The sequence below is a fragment of the Phalacrocorax carbo genome, chromosome 2 (genome assembly GCF_963921805.1).
Source record: "Phalacrocorax carbo chromosome 2, bPhaCar2.1, whole genome shotgun sequence".
Taxonomy (NCBI): Eukaryota; Metazoa; Chordata; class Aves; order Suliformes; family Phalacrocoracidae; genus Phalacrocorax; species Phalacrocorax carbo.
Window position 1 is genome coordinate 144,415,685 of NC_087514.1, and position 27,126 is coordinate 144,442,810.

A 27,126-nucleotide genomic window follows, 5' to 3' on the forward strand; every position below is an offset into this window, starting at 1 on the left:
AGACACACTCTTTTACTTGTAAAAATATATTTTACTGAAGTAGACCATCAAAAAACATAATACCCGCAGCAGCTGTCCCTAAAATTGGTCTTAAAAATAAAGACCTTTGAACTGGACTATGGCAAAGGAAAATTTTTCACAGTGAGGACAGTCAACCATTGGAATAATCTCCCCAGGGAAGTGGTTGATTTGACCACATTGGACACCTTCAAGAGTCACCTGGACAGGGTGCTGGGCCATCTTGTCTAGACTGTGCTCTTCGTAGAGAGGTTGGACTAGATGATCCCTGAGGTCCCTTCCAACCTGGGATTCTATGATTCTGTGAGAATGACACTGAATTCAAACAAATCCTTATCTCAGTCATTGTATCATTCTTCCTTTTTTTTAGAAAAGGAAATTTGAAGACCACTGCTTATAATCATGTCATATCTCCATGGAAAAAAACAAATGGAGGAATGCAGGTGGAAAGGTTGTTTTTAAAATGTGCAAGGTTCTTCGCTGTAATATTTCCAAGATAGGGATATTTTGAGATTTTGAAATACTTCTTTAAGATATCCTGTTGTAAGAGCATTGCAGTTTATCACAAGCAAACATCTTCTCGTTAACAGAATGTAATACAAAGAACAAAGCTTGGAGTCATGATATCAAATTCTAGCTATAGCACATGGTTTTCATACTGTCCACATTTCAAAAACTGGATGCTGATATCAACTTTTGTAAGTGACATTCACATATACATTCATGAAGTAGTTAGGGCATGTTTTACCTCTACTACGTAAGTGTCAATAATATGATCCCGAGGCAGGAACCAATGGGCTACCTCTTCTTCATCCATCACAGGAGCAAGATTAAACTGTTTCAAGTAAGTGTTGATTAATTCTTGTACTGCTTTAGTATCTTTTTGTTCCATTGGTCTCAGACCTGAAGTCTTTGTGGCCTTGATGTAACAAAAGAAATATAAATGTTACAGTGTTGAAAGGAAAACTGCATGCACAGCAAAGGCTGAAAGTAGGTTGCAGAATCACTCCACTTGCTATAATGCATTCATTATTAGCCTACTTTACCCCAGCCACCTAATTCATTATGCTATTTTACAAACGGCTTTCAATCAGAATTCCCTCTCTTCTAATTATTGAGACAGTCTGGGGTACTACGATATTTATATTTCATTATTGAAACAACTTCATTTCTCCAGAGAAAGAGATACTACTACCAACAGCCTAGACTTCATGCATTTAGCATTTTTTTTTTAGGTCAGTCTTTATTTCTTATCTTCTTCTAAACTACCTAGGGCCCAGACAGAGAAACAAAACATAAAGCAACTTGCATATCTGAAGTTAATCTGAAGACATGAACACTTGCGATTCAAACTTATGAGAATTACAGCCAAGTTATAAACCAAAGTCAGCTGATAAGGTTCAATCAGAAATTATTTAACAAAAAAATTCCACCTATTCTTAACACTGCAAACTCGCTTGCTAACTCAACTTTCTATACAGGCACAACTGCTGTTCTGGTAACAGGAAAGCTTCTCGTAACTTACAGCTGCCTGAAATGCAAAACCTACAGTATTTTAACAAATAATGTTATTTATTTGACTTCAAGCAGCAGAAGAGGAAAAAATTGCTTTCTAGTACTATGCAATTAATGTTTAAACAAGCAAAGATGATTAAAGTTTTCTCCCAGCTTTTGTTAGCTTTCCTGAATATTTCCTTTTAGGGAGGCTAAGGCTTGCTCTTTACAGAGCTCATTTATCCTGCTTCATCCATCTGAGCTACATCCTTGGGCACGTATCACATTAATCATAGCAAAGTCAATTGCAGGAGCAGCCAGGTAGAGACTTGATTACTGGAAGCCTGAAATTAGTGCAGCTGATTACGCTCTGCTCAAAAGGCATTATTCTGGGGGAGGTATTTATTCACATGCTCTGGGAGTCAGCAGCCAGATGAAAAACCAAGGCATGTTTTGCCACAGCTCTGTCTTGTGTATTACATTTTAGCTTTCCTGCTTTCCTGAGCAGCCCAGGACTATGGTTTGCCTCCACAACAGCACATCATCTAGATTTTTAAACGTCCTGAATCTGTAAGAGTATTCACCTGACTCAGCAACATGACACTTCCTATGCCATATTTCATTCATAACCTCTTTATGAACTATAATATGAAAGATTAATTTCTGCTCCCTCCAAGATTTCGTCCCTCTTATAAAGCCACACACTGGAGCAGGATAGGAGGAAAAGCAGCTGGGCTGGAACATCTTCATCCCCCAGCAATGCTCTGAACGGCCACCAGTAACTTATTATTTGCAGCCCCAGAAGTGATGGGAAGTGTACAGAACTGGGCTAAAATTTGTTTCTCTGCTCCACATATCAAGCTGCACTGGGCATATACTCATGCAAGTATCCTGGCTCAGGATATCAATCAGTCAGGAAAAGACATACAAACATGCTCCTCTTCTTATACTAAAATCAGCCAAAATTTACCTCATTCAGAAAACGCCTTGCTCAAGAGATTAAACACTTTAACAAGGTTTTCAGAAATAATACTGTAATTAATAAATATCACCCTCACCAAAGGCTGTGTTTGTGCTTGTACATATAGATACAAAAAATAAAGTTGTTTTTTTTTTTAAATTCGGACTTTTCCAGTGATTTAGGAATGATTAATTCCTCCTAAAGGGAGATGGGCTCCCAGTGGGAATAAAATTCCAAGGACGCTAAGAAAACAGGTTAAAATGGAAGAAACAGTGTTTGGTCCTGAGGGACAGGATGGCGTGGCCTGAATTAACAGATTTGTGTGACAGCACTGTTTATGGTAACAGCCTGAAACAGAGGATAAAATTCCTCAACAGCACTTAAACCCTTTCTTAGGAAAAAACCTCCAAAAACCCCCAAAGCACAAGATCTAAAGAGAAAACATTAGCACAAAGATTAAATCTTTGTTTTCCATGGAAGAATCTCCCAAGTCCAATCTAAAAACAAACAGCTGAGGCATATGGACTCCTATATCACGTAGTCTTAAAACCTGATTTTCAAAAGCACCTGTTTTCTATTTGCACTTCTCTGTACACTATGTTTGCCTTAGCTATATTTTATAAATGAAATATTATGTATTCTTTGTTTTCCATAATTTATTTTTCTGTTGAAATCTGGGTTTTATGATAAAGGAAGATGATCAGGGTACAACTGCTTTTGTTTCTAATGACTCTCTTAGTTACGCTTTTTGTACTGTAAGATCCTTATTCTTTAAACTATTATTTTCCTGTATTGTTTCCATGAGAAGCAGTACTAAAGTTGCCACCAAAACCTATATTTGAAATTGTCTACCGCACTTTTTTAGATCATTAAAAATGTCTTCAACATTTGATGGAAGCTATATTTAGTTCTCCAAGATTAAAACCTAATTAATTTGGTTATTAATTCTTAAGCTCTGAAAACTGCTCCCCTGCACGCAAGGGAGAATCTGCATGTGCAGGCACAGGCAGCATGCAGAGTCTCTCTGACAGCAGCAGGAGTTCAGATCAAACCATGGCACGTGCTTTATAACAAAGAGTGCTTAGTGTATTACTCAAATATTTAAGTAGTAAGAGAACCTGCAGCATCAAGCTAAATATAACTAACAGACACAATTCTCCAAAGTCAATTAAATCATTACAAAGTACTACGAGTGAGATTAAAAAAAATATATTTTTTTAACCAAAAGGGAGGGTTTGTTTAAACAAAAAAAGGTTTACTGATATGGTACAGGTAAAGGATATTTTGCAGTCCCTCCAAATCGAAAGGTAGCTTTTGCAAGCAAAGGAATTGTTTTCCGCTGTAAGGCTTAGACTAGCTTCTATAGGCTATTAATTACAGCAATGAGATTTTTTTAATAGTACATTTCAGACCACTCACAGTGACTTCCCCTGTCATGGAAATGCATCCTAAGACTTTTTGTCAGCCTATTAACTGCAAACCTGAGAAAATAATATTTTTAACTAACCTAGCCATGCCAGAACACTCTTTTTTTTTTTTTTTTTTTGCTAGACTATGCAAATAAAGAGTACACAAATACTGAGGTGGCTTTTGCTGAGCCTGCTCATTGCAGAAGAACATTCTCTGACAGGACAGAAAAAGCTGTGAGTTAGAGTGGAATCAACAATGCTACTGTACTCAGCCAGCTTTCTGATGGACCTCTGAGAATTTTAATACATGAACTGTTAATTTTCTGTTCCAATAATCTTTTATCAGATCAATCATACCCAGAATAGTTTTATCCATCTTCAGCTCAATCCCACATGTTTATGAAGTCAAGATTTTGGGTTCTTTCATTTGTTTAAGGCATTTAGGTCAAAATTTATATTTTCTCCATATACAGATCTACATTTCCTGCAACAGTCCCTTCTGTTTAATACAGCCCTTATGGCTTTTTTTCATCAACTAGAGATTTTGTTTGGTTGGTTGGTTAGTTGGTTGGGTTTTTTGCCTTTTTGTTTTTTTTTTTAAATGTCCTGCACACACTGCCATTCCACAGAAAAGCCTGAGCTGTCAGAGACAGATGGAAGGTTATTTTGGGCGTCACAATAACTGTGGGGATTCTCTAGAAGCCATACTGCTTACATCAGGAAGTCTGTAGAGCTTCATTGTTCTTTGTAGAGTCATGTTTCTACTCAAATGTGAAAATTTCACCTCCACCAATTTTCTGGGATTCAGTGATCGATGCCAATACCTGGAAATAAAATTAATAATGAGATTACATAGTATTTTAAGTGTCAGCTTTACTTGCATCCATTTCTCTACTTTCTCGCATTGCTCCTTCTCTTCTCCAAATTTGTTTCTAAGCAAGCCTGTACTATGTCTGTAAGAAGCTTGAGCAACAAAAGATAAGCAAAAGCTATGTCCAAGAAATGGCTTTTAAACAGGCCTGCTATCACCATATTTTGCATCTAAGCAAATACTTTTTATCACAAAATTACTAACCACAAGGCTAAACATTTTAGGACTTGCCATAGCCCTGAGAATCTCACCATACTTACATGAAAACATTAATTTTCTCGTACAGACAGGACCCTCTGCTCAAGTCTAAGTAGTTTGTTGAAAGAGATCTCCTCTTGCTAGGAGACCATTGCGCCACAGAATATCCCTAGTTATTGTAACACAGCATGGCTTTTTTTTTCTTCCCATCCTTCCTTACAGAAACTTACAGGATCTTTACTGTTGATAAGTACAAACACAATTTCAAATCATAAAGTACCCTGCCCTCCAGAAGGATAGACAGATGAACTCATATGGCTTGAACTGAACTTTACCTAGTCGAAGTAAAATACATTCCAAGCAAATTAAATTATACTTGATATACTTCTTTACATACAACTCTTCTCACATGACTGTTTTCCCATCTTTATCAAGTGCCAATCAAGTCCTCCTTTCTCCACGAAAGATGAAAGTATTTCAAAAAAGCAAATCATACAATTCCCAGAAATGCTCTGCCATCTTTGGCAAGCAACCAGGTCAACAAGGAAGTGTCCCAGCAGGGAAGCAGGACACTTGAAAAACACAGGTATACAATGCTGCCATTGCTAGCATGGCTTCCACAAGAAGGTCAACAGAAACATCCATTAGTCTATTTAAGGTAGGATAAACAAATGCAAAATCAGATTTTAGGCTGAGAAGCTGTTTTATCCAAGGTACTGGGAGGAAAGGGGAAAAAAGGAAAAAAAAAGAAGAAAAAGCAAGCAAAAAAACCCACCATGACAAACACTCAGGCCTTCAGGTTAGTCAAGGCCACAACATTTAATTTCTTTGAATTTTATGCTTTTATTTTCTAGCCAATTATATAAAATGTTCTTTAAAATGACTGCTGTAGGAACCAATACTATTATGAACATCAGCTAGGTTACCTGCAAGTGGCCACAGGTTTGGGGAGTACCACTCCAGCAGTGTAAACAGCCTGAAAAATCCCTTCCAGGTTTACTCTTCTGGTTATTTCCCGAATCAGTACAGGTGCTACCCGTTTAGATCTCAGTTTCTTATGGACACATAAAAAATTGATTTCTACCATTTTCTTCACACTAAAAGGAAAATAAATAGTGAAATGTTAAAGAGAGTTGCACATTGCATATTTTCATTTGCATAATTATAGTTTTCCATGTTGTGACAGCAGAAGTTGAGGTAGAAATAAATTGGCCTCTGACAAAGTACGTCTGCAACAAATACTAATCTATGATATTGTGACTGCAATGGCAAATTGTGCAGTATGCAAGCTGTGCCTAACGTGTTTGTAACACTCCTTTTTCAGAGCTCTATCGAGACTTAACCAATTGCCTTACTTTAAGATGCAGAATGGCATCCAAGCGCATATTAAGTGTTACTGTAATACTTTATGATTGTCGGTGTATGAAGACCTGGCAAAGGAAGACCAGCTGACTAGCTACCCTTTAAATATCTTCCAGTAGGGTCAGAAAATTCTATGTCATTATCTGTATCATCCATCAATAAGAAAAATCCTTAAATATCTATTACTGGTCTTCATTGTAAGGAGCCCAAACGCTTTTTTGGGGGAAAATAAAACAAAACCAAACAAAAAAAAAATCCAAACCAAAACTCTGCTACATACATAGTATTTTTCTGACTCTATGGTCAGCGAGCCTCCTTCTCTCTTTTTAAGTTCTCTACAGCAATGGATATCAGTTTAAAATTTTTTTCATGGTGTTATTCTTTTACAAATACAAAAGCAATGGTGCGTTTTACCTGTCATAAATACGAATATTTGCAGGGATGGCACTTATGAATCCTACCAGTTTTTTGTTCGAAGACACTCTAACCCCACAGTGCCATTGGGGTAACCAGCCTGGAGGACGTAATGCCCTAGAATTGATGACAGAAATAATTACAAATTACTGCCTAAGAAGATGTAATAAAAACACCCTTCGTTGCACTCCAGCCAGAGCAGAATGTGGAACTTTCTACTCACCACAGAAGAAATTCAGGTGAATAATCAAACCTAAACATATTGTCATCATCTTCTACGTAATTCTCATTTAATAGTGTGTATAACTCCTTCAGCTGAAAACACACACAAAGAGAGTCATCCACACACATCAATCAGAATAAACTCCAATGACTTTAGATACATATAAAAAAATGTTTTACTTACAACTTCAGCATTGCTAAGATCCAAAGTGTCCCACATAAAACCCTGTGGCAAAGAATATGGCTCTAGGCGGACATTGTCCTTATCTGGTTCAATTGCACCATGTGAAGTTATAACTTCATCTTTTGAGGGAGGAGGAATGGAAGGAAAAAAAAAAAAACAACAAAAAACACCACAGTTAGTTACATGGCTAGCTTTCCTGATAGTTCTCAAAATTGCATTTAAGTCACAACATGGATTTTTTCATGATTATGTGATAGGAACATGAAGGTTTTAAAAAAATGCTGAAAAAGATTAGTATTATTAACTTCCACTACTTCTCATTCTCACAGATCGCATTCAGACTAATGACTATTTTATTAGAATATCTATAGATATGCAAAGGACTACTCTACCTCAACTGATACCTAGTATTTTGTAACACAGGACAGCAATTTTTCAGCACATGCAAAGCATTTAGCCAGCCATGAGATCCACGGTCTCATCATGAGAAACATGTTGTACTTTCAGCTAACAACCTATGGCTCGGATCCTGTTTACCACTGACTTGAACAGACTTGAACTCAACAGGATTAGTCAGAAGCAGTGGCATGGCAAAGCCAGGGCATTTAAGGGATGCTGGTGAAATGTGAAACTTATTCTTAAAATCCTACATGAAAGCATGCTTTCTTCTCCTCCCTTACTTTACAACTCCGGTCCCTCGCTATATGGATACAAACATAAGCTGTTCCTCTTCTATAGAGAAGCACCTGCCAAATCATTGAATCATGGAATTATTTAGGTTGGAAAAGATATTTGAGATCATCGAGTCCAACTGTTAACCTAGCACTGCCAGGTCTACCACTAAACCGTGTCCCTAAGCACCATATCTACACGCCTTTTAAATACCTCCAGGGATGGAGACTCAACCACTTCCCAGGGCAGCCTGTTCCAAATCCTGACAACCCTTTCAGTGAAATAATATCTCCTAATACCCAATCTAAACCTCCCCTCGTGCAACTGGAGGCCATTTCCTCTCATCCTATCACTAGTTACCTTGGGAGAAGAGACCAACACCCACCTCGCTACAACCTCTTTTCAGGTAGCTGTAGAGAGCGATAAGGTCTCCCCTCAGCCTCCTCTTCTCCAGACTAAACAGCCCCAGTTCCCTCAGCCACTCCTTGTAAGACTTGCTCTCCAGACCCTTCACCAGCTTCATTGACCTTCTCTGGACGTTTTTCTTGTAGTGAGGGGCCCAAAACTGAACACAGTACTCGAGGTGCAGCCTCACCAGTGCTGAGTACAGGGGCGGAACCACTTCCCTACTCCTGATACAAGCCAGGATGCTGATGACCTTCTTGGCCACCTGGGCACACAGCTGGCTCATGTTCAGCTGTCTGTCAACCAGCATCCCCAAGTCCTTCTCCACCAGACAGCTTTCCAGCAACTCTTCCCCAAGCCTGTAGTGTTGCATGGGGTTGTTGTGACCAAAGTGCAGGTCCCAGCACTTGGCCTTGTTAAACCCCATACAGCTGACCTTGGCCCATGAATCCAGCCTGTCCAGACCCCTCCGCAGAGTCTTCCTTCCCTCAAGCAGATCAACACTCCTGCCCAATTTGGTGTCATCTGCAAACTTACTGAGGGCACACTCATCCAGATCACTGATAAAGATATCAAACAGAACTGGCCCCAATACTGCGCCTTGGGGACGACCACTTGTGACCGGCTGCCAACTAGATTTAACTCCATTCACAACATTTTGGGCCCAGCCACCCAGCCAGTTTTATATCCAATAAAGGGTACACCTGTGAGGCCACGAGCAGCCAGTTTTTCCAGGAGAATGCTGTGAGAAATGGTGTCAGAGGCTTTGCTAAAGTCCAGGTAAACAACATCCACAGGCTTTCCCTCACCCACTAAGCAAGTTACCTTGTCATAGAAGGAGATCAGGTTAGTCAAGCAGGACCTGCCTTTCCTAAATCCATGCTGACTGGGCCTGATCAGCTTGTTATCCTGTATATGCCATGTGATTGCACTCAAAATTATCTGCCCCATAACCTTCCCTGGCACCAAGATCAGACCAACAGACTTGTAGTTCCCCAGATCCTCTTTCTGGCCCTTCTTGTAGATGGGCATCACATTTGCTAATCTCCAGTCAACTGGGACCTCCCCAGTTAGCCAGGACTGCTGATAAATGATGGAAAGTGGCTTGGTGAGCACTTCCACCAGCCCCCTCAGTACTCTCAGGTGGATCCCATCCAGCCCAATAGACTTACATGTGTAGTAGGTCAATAACCATTCCCCCTTGGATTATGGGGGCTTCATCCTGCTCCTCATCCCTGTCTTCCAGCTCAGGGGGCTGAGTATGCAGAGAACTGATCTTACTATTAAAGACTGAGTCAAAGAAGGCATTAAGTACCTTAGCCTTTTTCTCATCCCTTGTGACTATGATTTCCCCCCTCATCCAGTAAAGGATGGAGATTCTTCTTAGCTCTCCTTTTGCTGTTAATGTATTTATTGAAACATATTTTATTGTCTTTTATGGCAGTAGCCAGATTAAGTTCTACCTGGGCTTTGGCCCTTCTAATTTTCTCCCTGCATAATCTCACTACACCTTTGCAGTCCTCCTGACTTGCCTGCCCCTTCTTCCAAAGGTCATAAACTCTCCTCTTTTTTCTGAATTCCAGTCAAAGCTCTCTGTTCAGCCAGGCCAGTTGTCTTCCCCACCAGCTCGTTTTCCGGCACAGGGGGACGGCCTGCTCGTGTGCCTTTAAGACTTCCTCCTTGAAGAATGTCCAGCCTTCACTGACTCCTTTGCCCTGCAGGACTGCCTCCCAAGGGACTCTGTCAACCAGCCTCCTGAACAGGCTAAAGTCTCCCCTCCAGAAGTCCAAGGTGACAGTTTTGCTGCCCCCCTCCTTACTTCTCCAAGAATCAAAAACTTATTTCATGATCACTATGCACAAGATGGCCTCCAACCATCACATCACCCACAAGTACTTCCCTGTTCACAAACAACAGGTCCAACAGGGCGCCTTCTCTAGTTGGCTCACTCACCAGATGGATAAGGAAGTTATCTTCCACACACTCCAGAAACCTCCTAGACCATTTCCCCTCTGCTGTATTGTATTTGCAGCAGACATCTGGTAAGTTGAAGTCCCCCACAAGAACAAGGGCTAGTGATTGTGCCACTTCTCCCAGCTGTTTACAGAATATTTTGTCTGCCTTTTCATCCTGGTTATGTGATCTGTAACTGACTCCCACCATGATATCTGCTTTGTTGGCATTCCCCCTGATTCTTACCCATAAACACCTAACCCTATCATGTCCATCATCAAGCTCTAGAGAGTCAAATATTCCTTTGTAGTATGAACTTTTCTCAAATGATGTGCAATCCTGACAAATAGCTATGGCCTGCCATCCAGTTTGGAAGGCCGTTATTACCAGCATCGTTAAGCAAACTCTGGAAAGTATCAACAGCCTAAACGTTACCGCCACTACATGGCAGACCTGGCCTAACTAAAGCACCCATTGCTAACAACCTTAACTAGAAGGCAGAAGGATTCTTAAGTTAATTTAGTCTAAAGATCCCTAGAGCTATTTCTTGAATCAACAGATTTCTTTTTCCACCTAAACATATCCAGCATATAAAATAGTTCATTCAGCAGATAAAGGAAAAGCATAAAAAAAAAAAATCAAAATCAAACCAAAAAAATGTGATTCAAGAGGATTCCATTCATAAAGACTGTTGAACAACACCTCTCCCAGCCAAATTCAACAAAGCATATTTCTACTGAACAACACTAAGAAATAATTTTTAGAGCCAATGTATTGGCTCTTTTAGGCTGGAAGTAACACCCTCATCTCTATAGAAGTGCTGTAAGGTACGCTGTGCTGTGTATCTTACACAGAAGTGCTGTGACTAACCTGAACTGAACTCCTGGAATGGCTGTTCAGGCACCTGAACTATCTCTGAAAAAGCTTCATTATGGCCAGAGTATTTTTTTTTTACTTACTGATCAACTTATTTTGGCTAGGCTCTTCCTCCACCTAGGCAGGATTACTGTGACCATTACTACAGATACAGAGGTATCTGGATAGAGTTTGTATGGGAAAGAGCCAGGGCAGGGCAGTTCAATCCAGTGGAAAATATTGCATCCAGGGACTCTGCTCCGGACACCCCCATGCAAGGAAGTCAGGTAGAAACAAGATCACTGTGGACTAAGCTATAGAAATGGATTAATGTGAAATGCTGCCCTGTGGAGAGACAGAGCAGAACGCTCCTGTACTTCAGACTCTACCTTACTACTGCTTATTCTACACCAGTCTCCAATGCCATGGAGAGAAACCTGCAGAACAGAACAATAACAGCTACTGCATTGAGAATAATTTACTTGTGGGGTCCCCAAGTTTTGCTAGCACTGAAGAGCTACAGCTGCTTAACCTGAAGATGATGAAGGGGGAATAAGAATGTTCAGAAGGCAATTCAGAAAAAGCAAGAGAGTCAGCAACTATCTTCTCCAACAAAGACTAAGCTTTACGAACTCTGTTATCAGGCATCAGTCCAGTATGAAAAGTAATCTGCCGAGTTCCTTACAAAATCAAAGGAAAGGAGGGGTCACCTCACCATCTCACTTGGTACCAAGAACAGAAAACGAACTGTGAGAAAGCAAGTCTTCAAGGTAGTGTACAACGTGGAGGATTCATGTGAACACACAGCAATAAAACTGTTCACGCATGAGAGAAGTGCCATTATCCACTTAAAGCTGCAGGAAAACAGTGTAACCTACAGCAGGAAAGTCATTATCTCTGTGATAGCAAATCCATCTATTGAAAAAACAACAACTTAAAGGAAAATAAATAAATAAATAAAATCAACATTTACTCTTTGTCACCACTTAGAGTTCTTATTTTCCCTGAAGTGGAAAAGACTTCTACATTCTGTTGTTCAAAAGTTCAGAGCTAAAATATACAAAGGAATGCTATTTCAATAGCATTTCCCATTTTTGTAAAGAACATCAGAATGGGATTTATTAACAACGTATTTTGTTGCATATCATTGGGGGCGGCGGGGGGAAGCACTTTCCTAGAGAACATCAAGAATTCCACATAAACTACACAAAAGATCAAGGATCTCTACTGCACACAGTCCAACTTCATACACCTTTTAGAAAACATGCCACAGAGCTGGCACACATTTGTTTAGTGGTCAGTAAGACAGATCTTATGCCCAGGTCCGGTTAAACTTACTAAGTTTAGGTACAGGTTGTGTATCCCAAAACTGGTATTTACGTTTGGTAGCCTCATCAATATTCTTTGCTGGGCCTTGGCATGCAGAGAGCAGCTCCATTGCTCTCTGGATATCTTGAAGCTTCTGCATTGGAATGGCTGGATTCTGCACACAGAGACAAATCGAAGAGAAAGCTTTTTTAGTATGTTTACTTTGATCAAACTGCAAAAACATGTTCATTTATTTTACTGTTACATATTCTTTCGTGTATTCTTCTCATCGTGGTTAGTTTAGGTATAACCTTTGGAGACAGGAAGGTGGAAAGTTAAGTGGGCAACAGACAAACGACTTCACAGAATACTTAGTTTTGAGTAGTGCTTGCATTTAACCATGAAACTTCAGTGGTTTTAACACAAATACTGCAGCATTAAGGCAGGAGACCAGTATCACAATAAAAAGCTTCTTATATTACCTCCCCCCCCCGGTAAAATACAATAAAACAGCAAAAAGCAGATCAGCTTAGATATCTAAAAAAATCTAAAGATTCCATTGGTACACAGAGATTCTTGAAGTTGTACTTCACACGTACAATATAATATTTAAATTCACTATGTTTCAGTATTTCAGATACATTGTATTGCTACAAATACCCACTTTTTAACCTTAGTTATATTGTATCTGCCTTCTATTAGCTTGCAATTATTATAGTAGGTACCTTTCTGCATTGTATCATATGTAGGAATTAATGATCTTGCCACTAACGCCAACTGTGCCAACACTCTCAACTAAAGACAATTTTAAATGATAGAAGCAAAGACACATAAAATAAACCAACTTTCCACTTAAAAGTTGAAAATCGTTCACAGAAAAGTTATTTGAAAAGCATAAAACCTAAGGCTAAGCATTTCTAATCTGAGCTCTTAAACCTCACTTTTGATCACTTTGCGTCAGCATAACTGCAATGAGAATTTTACTTGCATAGGAAAGTACAGGGGAATAATGGTAACAGACTTCTAAATCTAAAGGGATTTTTACCTCTCTCTTTTTTAATCTTTTTCTTTGTTTCATTTTGTTATCTCCCAAGTGGTAAATCCTGTTCCGAGGCATACTAACAAGCTTCTGCTCAGGTTTTCCCAGACTGCAGTGCAATAAATACATTTGAAGGAATAGTCTCAAATGCATTGGAAAACTTTAAGCAATTCTGCATAGAGATTTCAAGCCAGATGGGTTTTTTTTATTGAATATCAGTGGATCAATATTTCCATATTCTATTTTCTTCCTAGGATTCATGTGTTGAAAACCACCATAAATTACATATAATAATGATGTAAAGCTTCATTTGAATGGGCATCTGCCTCTAGTATCCTCAGTCACAAAAGTAGTAAAACTCCCTGCCTGTAGCTTAAGCAGGCCATCATTTTCTACTTGTAATAAAAACTTGTACTCTCTAAACTTTATGCAATTTCTTTCAATAATTTAAGTATTGCAAAATTTTACCTGTGACCATGCTTTAAACACCTGTCATCTGAGCAGCTGTGAATTAACATATTTACACACTTTAGAGCAACACTATTGCAGCATAAAAAACCTTCCCTATTTCTAGATCTGGATTACAGTGGCATAAGTCATATTTCTCAACTAAAAACCAATTTGTCTATTACACACTGGCGTGCTAAAAATACTTCTAATGTCACTAGATAAATTCTGAAATCTTATCAGTACATTATGAAATCATACATAAATATTGACATACTGTAATTTATTTTGTATGTTATTTTAAGTCTCTAGTGTTTTTTCTACATTAAGAAGAAAACAGAAAATCTAAAAAAAGAATATTAGGTTCTAAACAGATCTTAATTCCACATGTAAAGTTAAAAGTTAACGTTCTGGTACTAAATACAACATGGGTAGGGACATTGGAAGGAATCTACTTTCCTCTCAAAATGTTCAGAGATCAGCCTGGCTGAGTAGTTTACTTTCAAAGCTTTTTTTTTTTTCCTTTAATGGAAAACAAGAAAATTGTACACAGAACTTCACATTAATTAGAAAGACAAGTGTTTTTGTTTAATTTCAGTTTAAGGGAAGTCTCTCTTCACTGCAAAAAGACAGCACTGTTGTGCAACAGGGCTGAGGTACATAATGCTTTTTTTTGCCTCAGTTTTGGTGACAAGATCTGATCTCAGACCTTCGATGCCCCTGATCCTTGTAGCACAGCCTGTGAGATTCCCATTAACCACAGCAGGAGAGAAAGTTAGGGACCGCTTAGCAAACTAATCATGCACAGGTCCATAAGAATTTGACCGGATACATCTAAGGGTGCTGAGGGAGCCAGCTGATGTTACTGCAACTAGCATCTATCTAGTTTAAAAGGTTATAGCAATTCCTGGAGGTTTCTTACAACTGGAAAAAGGGAAATGTCACACCTATCTTCAAGAAGGCATGAGGAAGAATTTTGAGAACTCAGGGGTCAATACTGTTTAACGATCTGGATGTGACAAACAGTGCTTTCTCTGCAAGTTCGTAGATGATACGTAGTTGGAAAGAATCATTGATATGCTGGACCACAGAGCTGCTATTCAAAGCTACTTTGACAGGCTGGAAAGAGAAACTTCATCAAGTTTGGCAAAGGCAAATGCAAAGTCCTGCATCTGGGATAGAAAAAGCCCACACACAGGCAGAGGCCAGCACTGACTGGCTAGGAAGTAGCTTTGCAGTAAAGAACTTGGAGGTCCTGGTGGGCAGAGCGCTGAACATGAGCCAGCAAAAAAGGACAGCTGCATACTGCGTTGTACCAGTAAGACTGGCCAGCAAATCTTCCTCTTTACCCGGCACCCCTGAGATCACATCTTAGTTTTGGGTTCCCCACTACAAGGAAAACATTGACATAGTGGAGCGAGTACAAGATGACTAGGGGCCTGAAGCACATGACATACAGAGAAGATGAGAGACCTTGGTTTGATCAGCCTTGAGAAGAAAACGTTAAGGGAGCAGGAGAAATCTTATTGCTGCCTAATGGGAGGATGCAAAGAAAGCTGAGCCAAGTCTTTTCAGAGGAGAAAAATGACAGGACAAGAAACATTAGACACAAGTTGCAAAACAGCAAAATCCATTTAGATATAAGGCATTACTATTTTTTTAACCACAAGTGTAGTCAAACACTGGAACAGGTTGACCACATTGCTTGTAAAGCCTCCTTCCTTGGACACCAAACAACCTGAGCAACCTAATCTAGCTGGATCTGGTCTAAGCAGGAGGTTAGTTGAAAGACCTCCAGAGGTCGCTTCCAATCTGAGCTATTCTGTGACTAAACTGTGTAGGCCATTAGTGACTACAATAACCACTGATAACCTGCATATCTGGCAAGCTTCACTTCTGTCAGTATGGATACTCTACATCATTGGGACTTGTAATAGGGAGAGATCAAAGTCTTGTGAGATGGGCAATGAAGCATCCTAAAGGTCACCATAAGCATACAATGCTAACAAGCAGTTATTACTGTGGTTACACACATGCCAGTGTTCAAAAAGTCCAATATCAAAAATAAGAAAGGCAGAAGCCAGGGAGACTTACTGTTCTGTTTTTCTCATCTCCAAACTGGTACACCTGCTTACAAACTCACCTGACCTCAAAATCTTTTTTCAAAATAATTTTCTATGAGTTCAGAAGTCCCACTGAGTACTACCTGATGATGCTGCATATATTTTCTTAGAGGTAAGGTGTACAATGTCACTTTCCTCTGAAATATTTTGTAAACCTCTTTGCAACCAAGAGCAAGCAAATGCTAAAAGCTTTTTTTCTATAATGTATTTCACATCGCACAAGGAATACAAAATCTAAATATCCCTTGAGTAGCAGAGAAAATAAATATACATTTCCACACTGATCCAGATCAGCAGTCTAAGATGCTTTCAAAAAATCTAAAACAGGAAAGCAGTCCAAGACAGATAAACTCATCTACTTATCAGTGCACACCTGGAACACAGCAGAGAAGGCAAAAAAACCACCAGCCAACACCAATGCATTTGCAACAAGAGGAAAGTGAAAGCCATATAAGAATAGTAAAACAGTTTAGCTGCCTAGAGCTTGAAAGAAACACTTAAATAAGAGCTTTTCTTTCATGCCAATAGGAGACAAAATTTTGTAACATTGCTAACAAACTGGGTAAACTTTTTGTGGCAGTAACATAATCACAGAATGCCACTGTAAGTATACAACTTAGAACAAGGGTAGGCTTCCACATTTGCAAAACACATCATGCCAGAGAAATGCAGAGACTGCAAGGTGCTGAGGACTAAAATCTTGCAAATGAAAACAAAAAAAGTGAAGCAGCTTCCTTTTAATGCAATTAGAGGCAACATATGGAACAATAACTTTGGTCAGCAGGGAACCAAGGAACTCCCAAGATATCACAGCAATGAGCTATGTCTTTATGTTAACATTAAAATTGACCTCCCTCCAATTTTAAAAGAGTTTGAGGTTACTTGGTTGTCACTTGCAATCTTCTTCTATTACCAATTCATGCCATGTGCTTTATAGAAACACAGTGTCAAAACATGTGGTGAGATCAGAAAGTACTCAAGATCTCTCTACATATTTTAAAGTGTCCCCTATGCCAAATGTGCTCACTCAAAGTAATGGGGGGTGACACAGAGAAGACTGAAAGGGACAACACAAATTCTATCAGGATGTTAACGAGCCAGAACACAACTTTTTCCCTAAAATTAGTTGGCAGCCCCAAGGTACTTGACAAATCTTACAGGATAAATAGTACTACTGGTACAACAGTGTAACTTCCTCCACATTAATCTGATAAAGCAAATATAACTACTTCAACATGCTCAACGGTCCATAAACTTTCTTATAATCACAGAATGGTGGGGGTTGGAAGGGGCCTCTGGGTATCGTCTTCTCCAACCCCACTGCTCGAGCAGGCACACCTAGAGCAGGGGGCAAAGGAATGCGTCCAGGTGGGTTTTGAATGTCTCCAGGGAAGGAGACTCCACAGCCTCCCTGGGCAGCCTGTTCCACTGCTCTGTCACCCTCACAGGGAAGAAGTTTTTTCTCATATTGAGGTGGAACTTCCTGTGTTCCAACTTGTGCCCATTGCCCCATGTCCTGTCATTGTGCATCACTGAAGAGTCCAGTCCCATCCTCTTCACATCCACCCTTTAGATATTTATAAGCATTGATAAGATACCCCCTCAGTCTTCTCCAGGATGAACAAACCCAGGTCTCTCAGCCTTTACTCATACAGGAGATGCTCCAGTCCCCTGACCATCTTGGTAGCTCTCTGCTGGACTCTTTCCAGTAGTTCCCTCTCTTTCTTGAACTGGGGAGCCTGGAACAGGACACGGTCTCCAAATGTGGCCTCTCTAGGGCAGAGTAGTGGGGGAGGATAACCTCCCTCAACCTGCTGGCCACACTCCTTTTAATGCATCCCAGGATACTGTTGGCCTTCTTGGGCACAAGGGCACATTCCTGGCCGTTGGTCAACCTGCTTGTCCACCAGCACTCCCAGGTCCTTCTCAGCAGAGCTGCTTTCCAGCAGGTCAAGCCCCAGCCTGTACTGGTGCATGGGATTGTTCCTCCCCCAGGTGCAGCACCTTGCACTTGCTTTTGTTGAATTTCATGAGGTTCCCCTCGGCCCAGCTCTCCAGCCTGTCCAGGTCTCGCTGAATGGCAGCACAGCCTTCTGGTGTATCAGCCACTCCTCCCAGTTTTGTAGCATCAGCAAACTTGCTGAGGTTACACTCTGTCCCTTCGTCCACATCATTGATGAATATGTTGAACAGGACTGGACCCAGCACATATCCGTGGGGAACACCATTAGTTACAGGCCTCCAACCACACTCTGCCCCACTGATCACAACCCTCCGAGCCAGTTCTCTATCCACTTCATTGCCCTCTCATCTAATGCACACTTCCTAAGGTTACCTGCGAGGATATTATGGGAGACAGTGTCAAAAGCCTTGCTGAAGTCGAGGAAAACAATATCCACTGCTCTCCCTTCATCTACCCAGCCAGTCATGCCATCATAGAAGGCTATCAGGTTGGTCAAGCATGATCTCCCCTTGGTGAATCCATGTTGACTACTTCTGATAGCCTCCTTTTCCTCTACATGCCTGGAGATGACCTCCAGAATAAACTGCTCCATCACCTTTCTGGGGATGGAGGTGAGGCTGACCGGCCTAGAGTTTCCCAGGTCCTCCTTCTTGCCCTTTTTGAAGACTGGAGTGACATCGGCTACCTTCCAGTCCTTGGCACATCTCCTGTCCTCCATGACATTACAAAGATGATGGACAGTGGCTTAGCGACAGCATCTGCCAGCTCCCTCAGCACTTGTAGGTGCATCCCATCAGGGCCCATGGATTTGTGAGGATCCAGTTTACCTAGGTGTTCTCTAACCCAATCCTCCTCAACCAAGGGGAAGTCTTCCTTTCTCCAGATTTTCTCTCTCACGTCTGGGGGCTGGGATGCCCGAGGGCCAGCCTTAGCAGAAATGACTGAAGCAAGGGAGGCATTCAGTAACTCTGCCTTCTCTGCATCCTGCAGACAATCATGTTATTAATTTCAGTTCTCAGGCTCAGATTTCTCTTGAGATAAAAGCTGTATGTTAAAAAGCCACCACATCGTATTATTCGCCGTTAACTTAGAACATGGTAGTCAAAAGCACACAGACAATGCTATCTTACCACAAAGCCCACAAAGACTGTACATCCCCTCGCGTAATTTTGCGTTATTATTTACAGTGGACACCTTTCAGATGGCAAAAAGTTTCTTCAGTCTGTATCTCCATGTTAGAGATTACTGCATTTTATATAAGATGACATGCTGCTTGTTTGCCCAAATGAGAGTCTGGTTAGCACAGTAGGTACACCTTCTCTCCTACTGCTGATGCTTGCCATGAGATAGCATTATGCTGCACAAGTTACTGAAACTGCACTAAGCCAAGTTAGATGGTGGCTAAACTAAAAGCAATTCATCAAGCACAAAATCTATTTAAAAGTATTACCGCTGCAGATTAAGATTCCCTGCGATGAAGCTGTCACTAGCCTGAGTTCTAACTGCTGGCAAAGAAAAACAAAACACCTCCTCCTCTGCTTTTCTCACAGCACACACCATGGTGCTGACGACAACCTTCTGGCTAACTTCATGCAGGCTGCAAACACCAGGTCTTACCTTGCTTCTGCCTCTATTCAGGACAGTAACCAATTGCTTAATTCTGATGTGTTAAAGCAGAACTACCAACTAGCTTTTACAAAAAGCAACACACAAATTAAAATTAAATTAGAAAGCAAGCACAAATTAAAACAGAACCAGGATCTCACTTTTGAAGGCTGTTGAATTTTAATCTCCTGGGAATCAGACGCAGAATCTGATTTGGTGCCTCCAGAATTTGGTTTCTCCTTTTTTCTCTTCTGCTTCTTTTTCTTCTTCTTTGCTCCCAAATCCCCTCCAGGACTTCTGCCAGAGAATCAGAGAACATACAATGAGAAAAATCAGTACCACTGAGCTTAAAATTAAAAAAAAAGTTAAATATGGAAAACTCAGCATTTTAATACCTCAAATCTAACAGCAGTTTGAATGTGAAGAAAAGGCAGGGGAAAGGAAGGGAGGCGGGAACTGAGCATGTTGATGAAAAATTTCCTGCAAGTGCTTTCTGATTTGTTTTATACTCAGACCCCAAGCACAACCAGGCTTTTTGACACACTAGTGTCAAACTGTGACACTATGTAACAGCCAGTGCTCTCCTCCAGGCTATTACCCAGAACAACCATGAAACGACCAAAATCAACAAGGTGGAGAGGAGTTCAGGAAAGTGCAGGAACTGAGGAAAGCAACTTTCTTGGAAATTCAGTAGTTATTAGTGGCCCAATATTTTACCCCCTGCATGCTCAACTATCAGGCACATCTGAATTTGAGAAGAATCCAAACAAAAACATTCTTTTTTCAGGGAATTTTGTTTCTAACTTTAGTGATGAAAGCCTTGCTGAAATCTCAGTAGGAAACAACATTAAACTAACCAAATATTTGTGCTTTAAAACAATAAGTACAATGGGGTCAACTTTAAATAAAAACCAAAAAAACCAAAGTGCACTTGCAGATTCTGACACATTTTGACTCCTCCTTTAAGGAGATCTGAATCTGCCAAATAATAAAGATATGGAATCAATATTAGATTAGAATTTGCCAAGCTGGGAGGTGTTGGCAACTCTTAGTTGGAAGGCAAATAAGGAGGGAATGAGTCAATTAACACTGAATCCTCTTCAAGAGGTTAACTGCCCAGCAAAGCCATACGTATATAATGGAGCTAAAGATTGATACTGGGGTTTGGGAGCTTGGGTGCTTTTCACCGGAAAAAAAAGTCAATGCAACAAGTAGCTGTTTATTTTCATTCTGGAGGGTGTGGGGGGGGGGGGAAATCACATACGATACCGGCAAACCAACAAAAAGAGAACTCAGAAGAACATAACTGAAGTTACCAAGATCAACACATTCGCAAGGACCATGTTATTCACTGTAACATGATCACTTTCAAGATTACAATGCCCAGTCTTAGCACCTCTACCTTGTCAAAACAGAAGTCAGCAAGAAAACACCCAAATGACCAACTTGGGGGCCAAAAGCCTGCAATTAATCAAACATGCAACTAAACAAGGACCCATTTTTGTGAGATCATTACTGTTCTCTAGAACAGCCTGTAGTGAAAGATCAACCCTGAGAAGTCCTTAACGTTCACAGTTACACTGGATTAAGTTATGCTCCCAGAAAGAGGGGAGAGTTATAAATGCAGCACACTCTGGGGTCCGACAAAGGAGTTACTCAACAGACAACAGTGTAGCAGACCAAACACTCACACAGGAGAGAGAAGAGAATTTGTAGTATTTACTAGAAGTCTGCAGAAACAAAATATGGAGTTGTGTAAGTGAGGCAGGAAGAAAATTTTCTGTTGCAGAATGAAGATACTGCCTGACCACCTAGACAATTCTGTCAGCAATTCCTACACTCTCAGTTTAAAATAATAAAATTTAAATCTATTTGAAGGTCTGTATATCAAGCTGACATTTTGTACAGAATTTAAACATAGAACAGACCCAGAGGCCAGGCAAGAGGTTATAAATGCGGGAGAGTAAAAAAACCAAAGCTGTACAAGACCTAAGACTTCACCACCTCTGGCAAAACTGAGTTAAAAATACTGGGGAAAGCGATTTCACCTTTTCTAAGATTCATTTAATGAGGTACTCTTCTACTTTCCTGAACTGTCCGCAAACTTCCGCCTTTTCCTGTAACATCTCACATACAGCAAACAGATGATGCCACTGTGTCCTTCAGCTGACTCCCAAGGGCTTTTGTGTTGAACATAAGTCTACTAGGAGTTTCAGCAAACATTGTTCTCAAACAGACACCCTCAGCAGGCACCGAGCCCTGAGTTGCACCAGTGAGGCTCACTTACCTTCTTGCCTTTCAGCAGGAGCCGGCCCCAATTACACCACAGGGGAATTCTGCTCACTGGGATTACCTGAGGGTCAATGTTTTATTTAGTTTGGTGAAATAATGAACAACTGTACTAAAAAAAAAGTTTGGCAGCTGTGGAGAAAAAGCGGCTTTGCCAAGCTTTACTAATGTTATCCACAGTTAAACTGTACTTTTACCACGATAATCTTAGTTCGTTCTTTGACCAGCTCAAGGTCTTTTTCATATAGAAATACATATTTTTTTAGCTGGGAAAGAGGGAAGACAGGACTACATTGCTATAAAATATGCATGGCATTTAAAACTACTCTTTTTCTTTCTTTTTTTTTTTTTTTAAATCTTCCGAAGTCCCAGTCCTCAGCTTATGACCTTCAGATTTAGAGCTTCCGTACTGCCTCTTGCAAAATAAATACTGGTATCTTTGTCTGATAGGTTATCCAGGGACCTTTCAGATCAGTTATCTATGCAGTCTCCTTCTTGGGTCAGTCTTTTTTTACTGTTACAGTCCACAGAATATAAAAAGAGGATTTGAAGAAAGATCCACTCGTCCTTCAAGTATTCAGGCGTGCCTGCAACCTGAGATTTGGCAGCAGGCAGCACGTAGAAAATTCTACTGAGTAAACAGGTTTGTCCAACACAAGTTACAACCAGAGATACCAAGCAAATTAGGGCAAAAGCAAAACCAAAATATCTCAGGATTTTTTGTCTTTCTCATACTCTGTCTTGAAAAGAACCAAAAGACTCTAAAACTGGGAGTTAGAATGGCTGAGAAGAGAGGAACTTTGTTGCTCAACTCGTAGTAATTGTGCTGGACATGAAAGAACAAAGGAAATGCAAAGGTAACAAGATTAAAAGCAGACTTCTATTAAAAGCTTTTCTCTTAATTAAAAATTCTTGTGTGCTGACTAAGATCTGAGTTCATAGAATCATAGAATGTCCTGGGTTGGAAGGGACCCACAAGGATCATCGAGTCCAACTCCTGTCCCTGCACAGGACAACCCCAAAATTCACACCACGTCTCTGAGGGCATTGTTCAAGGGCCTCCTGAACAGCGTCAGGCTTGGTGCCGTGATGCCTCCCTGGGGAGCCTGTTTCAGTGCTCCACCACCCTCTGCGGGAAGAACCTTTTCCTAATATCCAACCTAACACTCCCCTGGCACATCTTCCTGACATTCCCTTGGGTCCTGTCATTGGTCACCAGAGAGAAGAGACCAGCACCTGCCCCTCTTCCTTCCTCTCCTTGTGAGGAAGCTGCAGATTGCGATGAGGTCTCCCCTCAGCCTCCTCTTCTCCAGGCTGAACAAACCAAGTGACTTTTGCTGCTCCTCATATGGCTTCCCCTCTAACCCTTCACCAACTTCGTGGCCCTCCTCTGGACACTCTCTAGTACCTTTATATCCTTAATGCACTGTGATGCCCAAAACTGCACCCAGCACTCAAGGTGAGGCCACACCAGTACAGAGCAGAGTGGGACAATCACCTCCCTCGACCAGCTGCAATGCAGTGCTTGATGCACCCCAGGGCACAGTTGGCCCTCTTGGCTGCCAGGGCACACTGTTGGCTCATGTTCAATGTGCTGTCAACCAGAAACCCCAGGTCCCTCTCTGCAGAGCTGCTCTTCAGCCTCTCGTTCCCCAGTCTGTATGAACATCCAGGGTTGCTGTGCCCCAGGTGCAAAATCTGGCACTTGCCCTTGTTAAACCTAATATGGTTGGTGATTGCCCAGCTCTCTAATTGGTCTGGATCTCTCTGCAGGGCCTCTCTGCCCTTGGGAGTGTCAACAGCTCCTCCCGATTTCATGTCATCAGCAAACTTAATTAATATTCCTTCAAGTCCTGCACCCAAGTCATTTATGAAGACATTAAACAGTACTGGCCCCAAGATGGATCCCTGTGGAACTCCGCTAGCGACTGGCCACCAGCCTGATATAACCCCACTTACTATGACTCTTTGAGCCCGATCCATCAGCCAATTGCTCACCCACTGTATTACTTGTTTATCCAGCTGTACGCTGAACATTTTGTCCAGGAGGATACTGTGAGAGACAGTATCGAAAGCTTTACTGAAATCCAAAAAGATCACATCAACTGGCTTCCCTTGGCCAGCTAGATGGGTAACCTTGTCTTAGAAATAAATTAAGTTTGTTAAGCAGGACTTTCCCCTCATGAACCTGTGCTGGCTGGGACCAATGACTGCATTGTCTTTCAGGTGTTTTTCAATAACTCCCAGAATAATCTTCTCCATAATTTTGCCAGGCACAGAAGTGAGACTGACAGAGCTGTAGTTACTGGAGTCATCCCTGTTGCCCTTCTTGAAGATTGGGACAATGTTTGCCAGCTTCCAGTCAACTGTGACCTCTCCAGATTCCCAAGAGCATTGAGAAATCACTGAGAGTGTCTCGCTAGGACATCAGCCAGCTCTTTAAGTACCCTTGGATGAATCTCATCGGGCCCCATTGACCAAGCATTGATCAGGATCCAGCTGGAGCACCAAGTCCCGCACAAGTTCAGGGTTGACTGGGAGTTTATCATTCCCACAGTCACAGTTCTCTAGCCCAGGGTTCTGGGACGCCCAGAGCCCACCATCGGTGTTGAAGACTGAGGCAAAGGAAGCATCAAATACCTCTGCCTTGTCTATGTCCCTGTTTGTGAGGTAACCATGCTCATCAAGTAACAGGCCAATGTTATTTCCAGTTTGCCTTTTGCCATTAATGTATTTTAAAAAGCCCTTTTGATTGTCCCTCACAGTACTGGCCAGCTTCAACTCCAATTGAACTTTGGCCGCACAAATTTCCTCCCTGCAGTGGTGAAGAACATCCCTGTAGTTCTTCCGTGTTGCCTGACCTTGCTTCCACTGGCCATATACTTTCTTTTTTCACCTTATCTCTAGAAGATTCCTGCTCAGCCAAGCTGGCCTTCTGCCTCACCTGCTTGACTTCCTACATTTTGGAATCGTCTGCTCCTGTATTCTTAGGAGGTGGTACTTAAAAAGTGACCAGCACCGATGGACCCCAGCACCTTTAAAAGTTTTTCCCCAGGGGACCTTACTAAGTGGTTCCCTGAGCAATCTGAAGTTCGCTGTCCTCATATCCAGGGTTGAGGTCTTGCTGACAGTTTTCCTCCTGTTACTATAGATTTTAAGTGTGACTGCTTCATTGTCGCTGTGGCCAAGGCAGCCACCAATTGCCACTTCACCCACAAAACCCTGTTAAAAAGCAACAAATTGAGGAAGACACTTTTCCTGGTCCATTCCCTTAGTACCTGTACCAAGAAGTTATTGTCCAGATGGTTTAGGAATCTTCTGGACCCATTTGCACCAGCTGTGTGGTATTCCCAGTTGACATCCGGCAAGTTGAAGTCCCCCATAAGGACAAGGGCAGATGACTTAGAGCCATCCCTTAGTTCCTTAAAGAATAACTCATCAGTGTCATCATCCTGGCTGGGTGGCCTCCCACGACAACATCTGCTTTATGTCTGTCCCTTAATCCTTACCCAGAAGGGTCTCAAATGTGCCATTGCCAACTGCAAGCCCCGTGCATTCCAGCTCCTCCACTACATACAATGCCACACACCCGCCTCGCCTGCCCTGCCCATCCCTCCTGAAAAGCTTGTATCTCACCCTTAGAAGTCAGGGCAGGGGAAGTTTCCTACTTCTATGAAAGCTGACCTTTAAACATGAAATCTTTTGCTGAACTACCCTGCTACTGTCAAAGTGACAACTCAGAGAGCAGGTCCCACACGGGAAGCAGGAAAAGGATATGCAGCTCAGGTTAAAGCTACATCTAGCTGACAGGTCAGGAAACATAACATTTTCACGCATCAGATCAACACATCTGCCCCGGTCCAGCCCACCACATAGACCACAACTGGTTATACTAAGAAAAATATTCAACGTTAGACTGGGGGAAGACTTTGACTGTGTCAGCCTAGTAGAGACATGCTTACACCAGGAGCACTTTACTGACAGGAGGGCAAACCTACACACTTGGGCTGAGGAGTACCTAAGCACGGGCGTAGTCTAAGATACTTTTAAACTGCATCCACAATGACTGTTCTGTCAGTCTGATGAATAGGAAAGAAGTGAGGCCAGCACAAAAGTGACGTGCAAACCAAAATTCAGCTAAGGCAAAAGAAGAGTCGAAAGACCTCGTTCTGCCCCAAAAAGACTTAACCTTGCCACAGAAACAGGCTGTGGATATGACTCTAAGACAGTCACTTAGGCCCACAGTTTTATGATTTTGTCTGCAAGTTACAAATGCAAGCCCATGATCCCACCCACGTACCTTTCCACTTATGTACACACATCTGGTGTTTTGCATAAATGTGAAAAAAAGACTTTTGCTTCTCCCTGCATGTGTTGGTTTGGGGTTATTTTAACTGAAAAATGGGGATACTTACTGCATTTGGGGAGGAGCATGGCAAAGGCAGAGAAACTTATTTTGTGGAGCTCTGAGCAAAATCATGAAAAGCTGAGATGGAAGAATCAGGAGGAGCGTGACGGTTACTCTGCTCAGGTGGTCAAACTGTTTTGGCTTCCTTGGTTTCGGCTTGAGATTATCTTTCCCACTGAATATTCGTCAGTGTTATTTTAGTTGCCTTTTTGGACACTAAATTCTGCTTTAGCAGAAACAGCTTTTTGTAATATCAACATCTGTTTTACATTACATGGAATGGTAATTTTAAGTTAGCTATTTCTCAAATTTAAAAACCAAACATGTACTTCAGATGTTTATTTTTAAGCTGCAAAGGCCTAGGCCCGTGTGGGTTTTGCCTTCACAGTACTTTTTCTCTCTCTGTAAGTGAGGTTGAAAAACCACATTTCTGAAGACATTATCTAGATTTTTTTGATCACAAAAATCAGATTTCATGTAGATGGGCAGGACTCCAAAAAATTTCAAAGTAGTATTAGTTATACTAGGGCTGTCCTTGGTTCATAAAGAAAACGGAGCCTTAGATGCAAAGGGCTTTCCCACTGCTGTATTAGACTATGACCACTTCAAGAGAATAAGAAGGTCCTGACCAGAAGGGCTTATGTCTTTCAAATTCCACTTACTAATAAACTACCATTACTAACAACCTCTCTGGATGAAGATTTCATTTGCATACATTTCAGTACTTGGAAATGCAGGTTTTTTGAGCATGAAAACCTAGTAGCAAGGGCTTAAAACCTAACCCAACAGATACTCAAAGCTTTGTATGTTTCCTTTGCCTCCCCCTTCAAGTCTGTAAGGCTGTACTCCAAGACGTAAAACTGCTAAAACCGAGCACTGCCTCCAGTACCTTAATTTTTATTCTATTTTTTTTTAAACTAAAAGTA

General features: G+C 41.2%; 1 protein-coding gene across 2 annotated transcripts in view; it reads right to left on the minus strand.

Moving 5' to 3' along the window:
* Positions 1-27,126, minus strand: part of NMT2 (N-myristoyltransferase 2) — a 38,850-nt gene that overhangs the window by 8,165 nt on the left and 3,559 nt on the right. For both annotated transcript variants that reach the window (XM_064444688.1, XM_064444689.1), the window contains exons 2-9: positions 19,665-19,800; positions 12,357-12,501; positions 7,134-7,252; positions 6,951-7,042; positions 6,728-6,844; positions 5,878-6,048; positions 4,598-4,706; positions 767-937 (exon numbers count right to left, since the gene is read on the minus strand). In XM_064444688.1, coding sequence (XP_064300758.1) covers positions 767-937; positions 4,598-4,706; positions 5,878-6,048; positions 6,728-6,844; positions 6,951-7,042; positions 7,134-7,252; positions 12,357-12,501; positions 19,665-19,800 — 1,060 coding nt within the window. The remainder of the gene's footprint in view (positions 1-766; positions 938-4,597; positions 4,707-5,877; positions 6,049-6,727; positions 6,845-6,950; positions 7,043-7,133; positions 7,253-12,356; positions 12,502-19,664; positions 19,801-27,126) is intronic.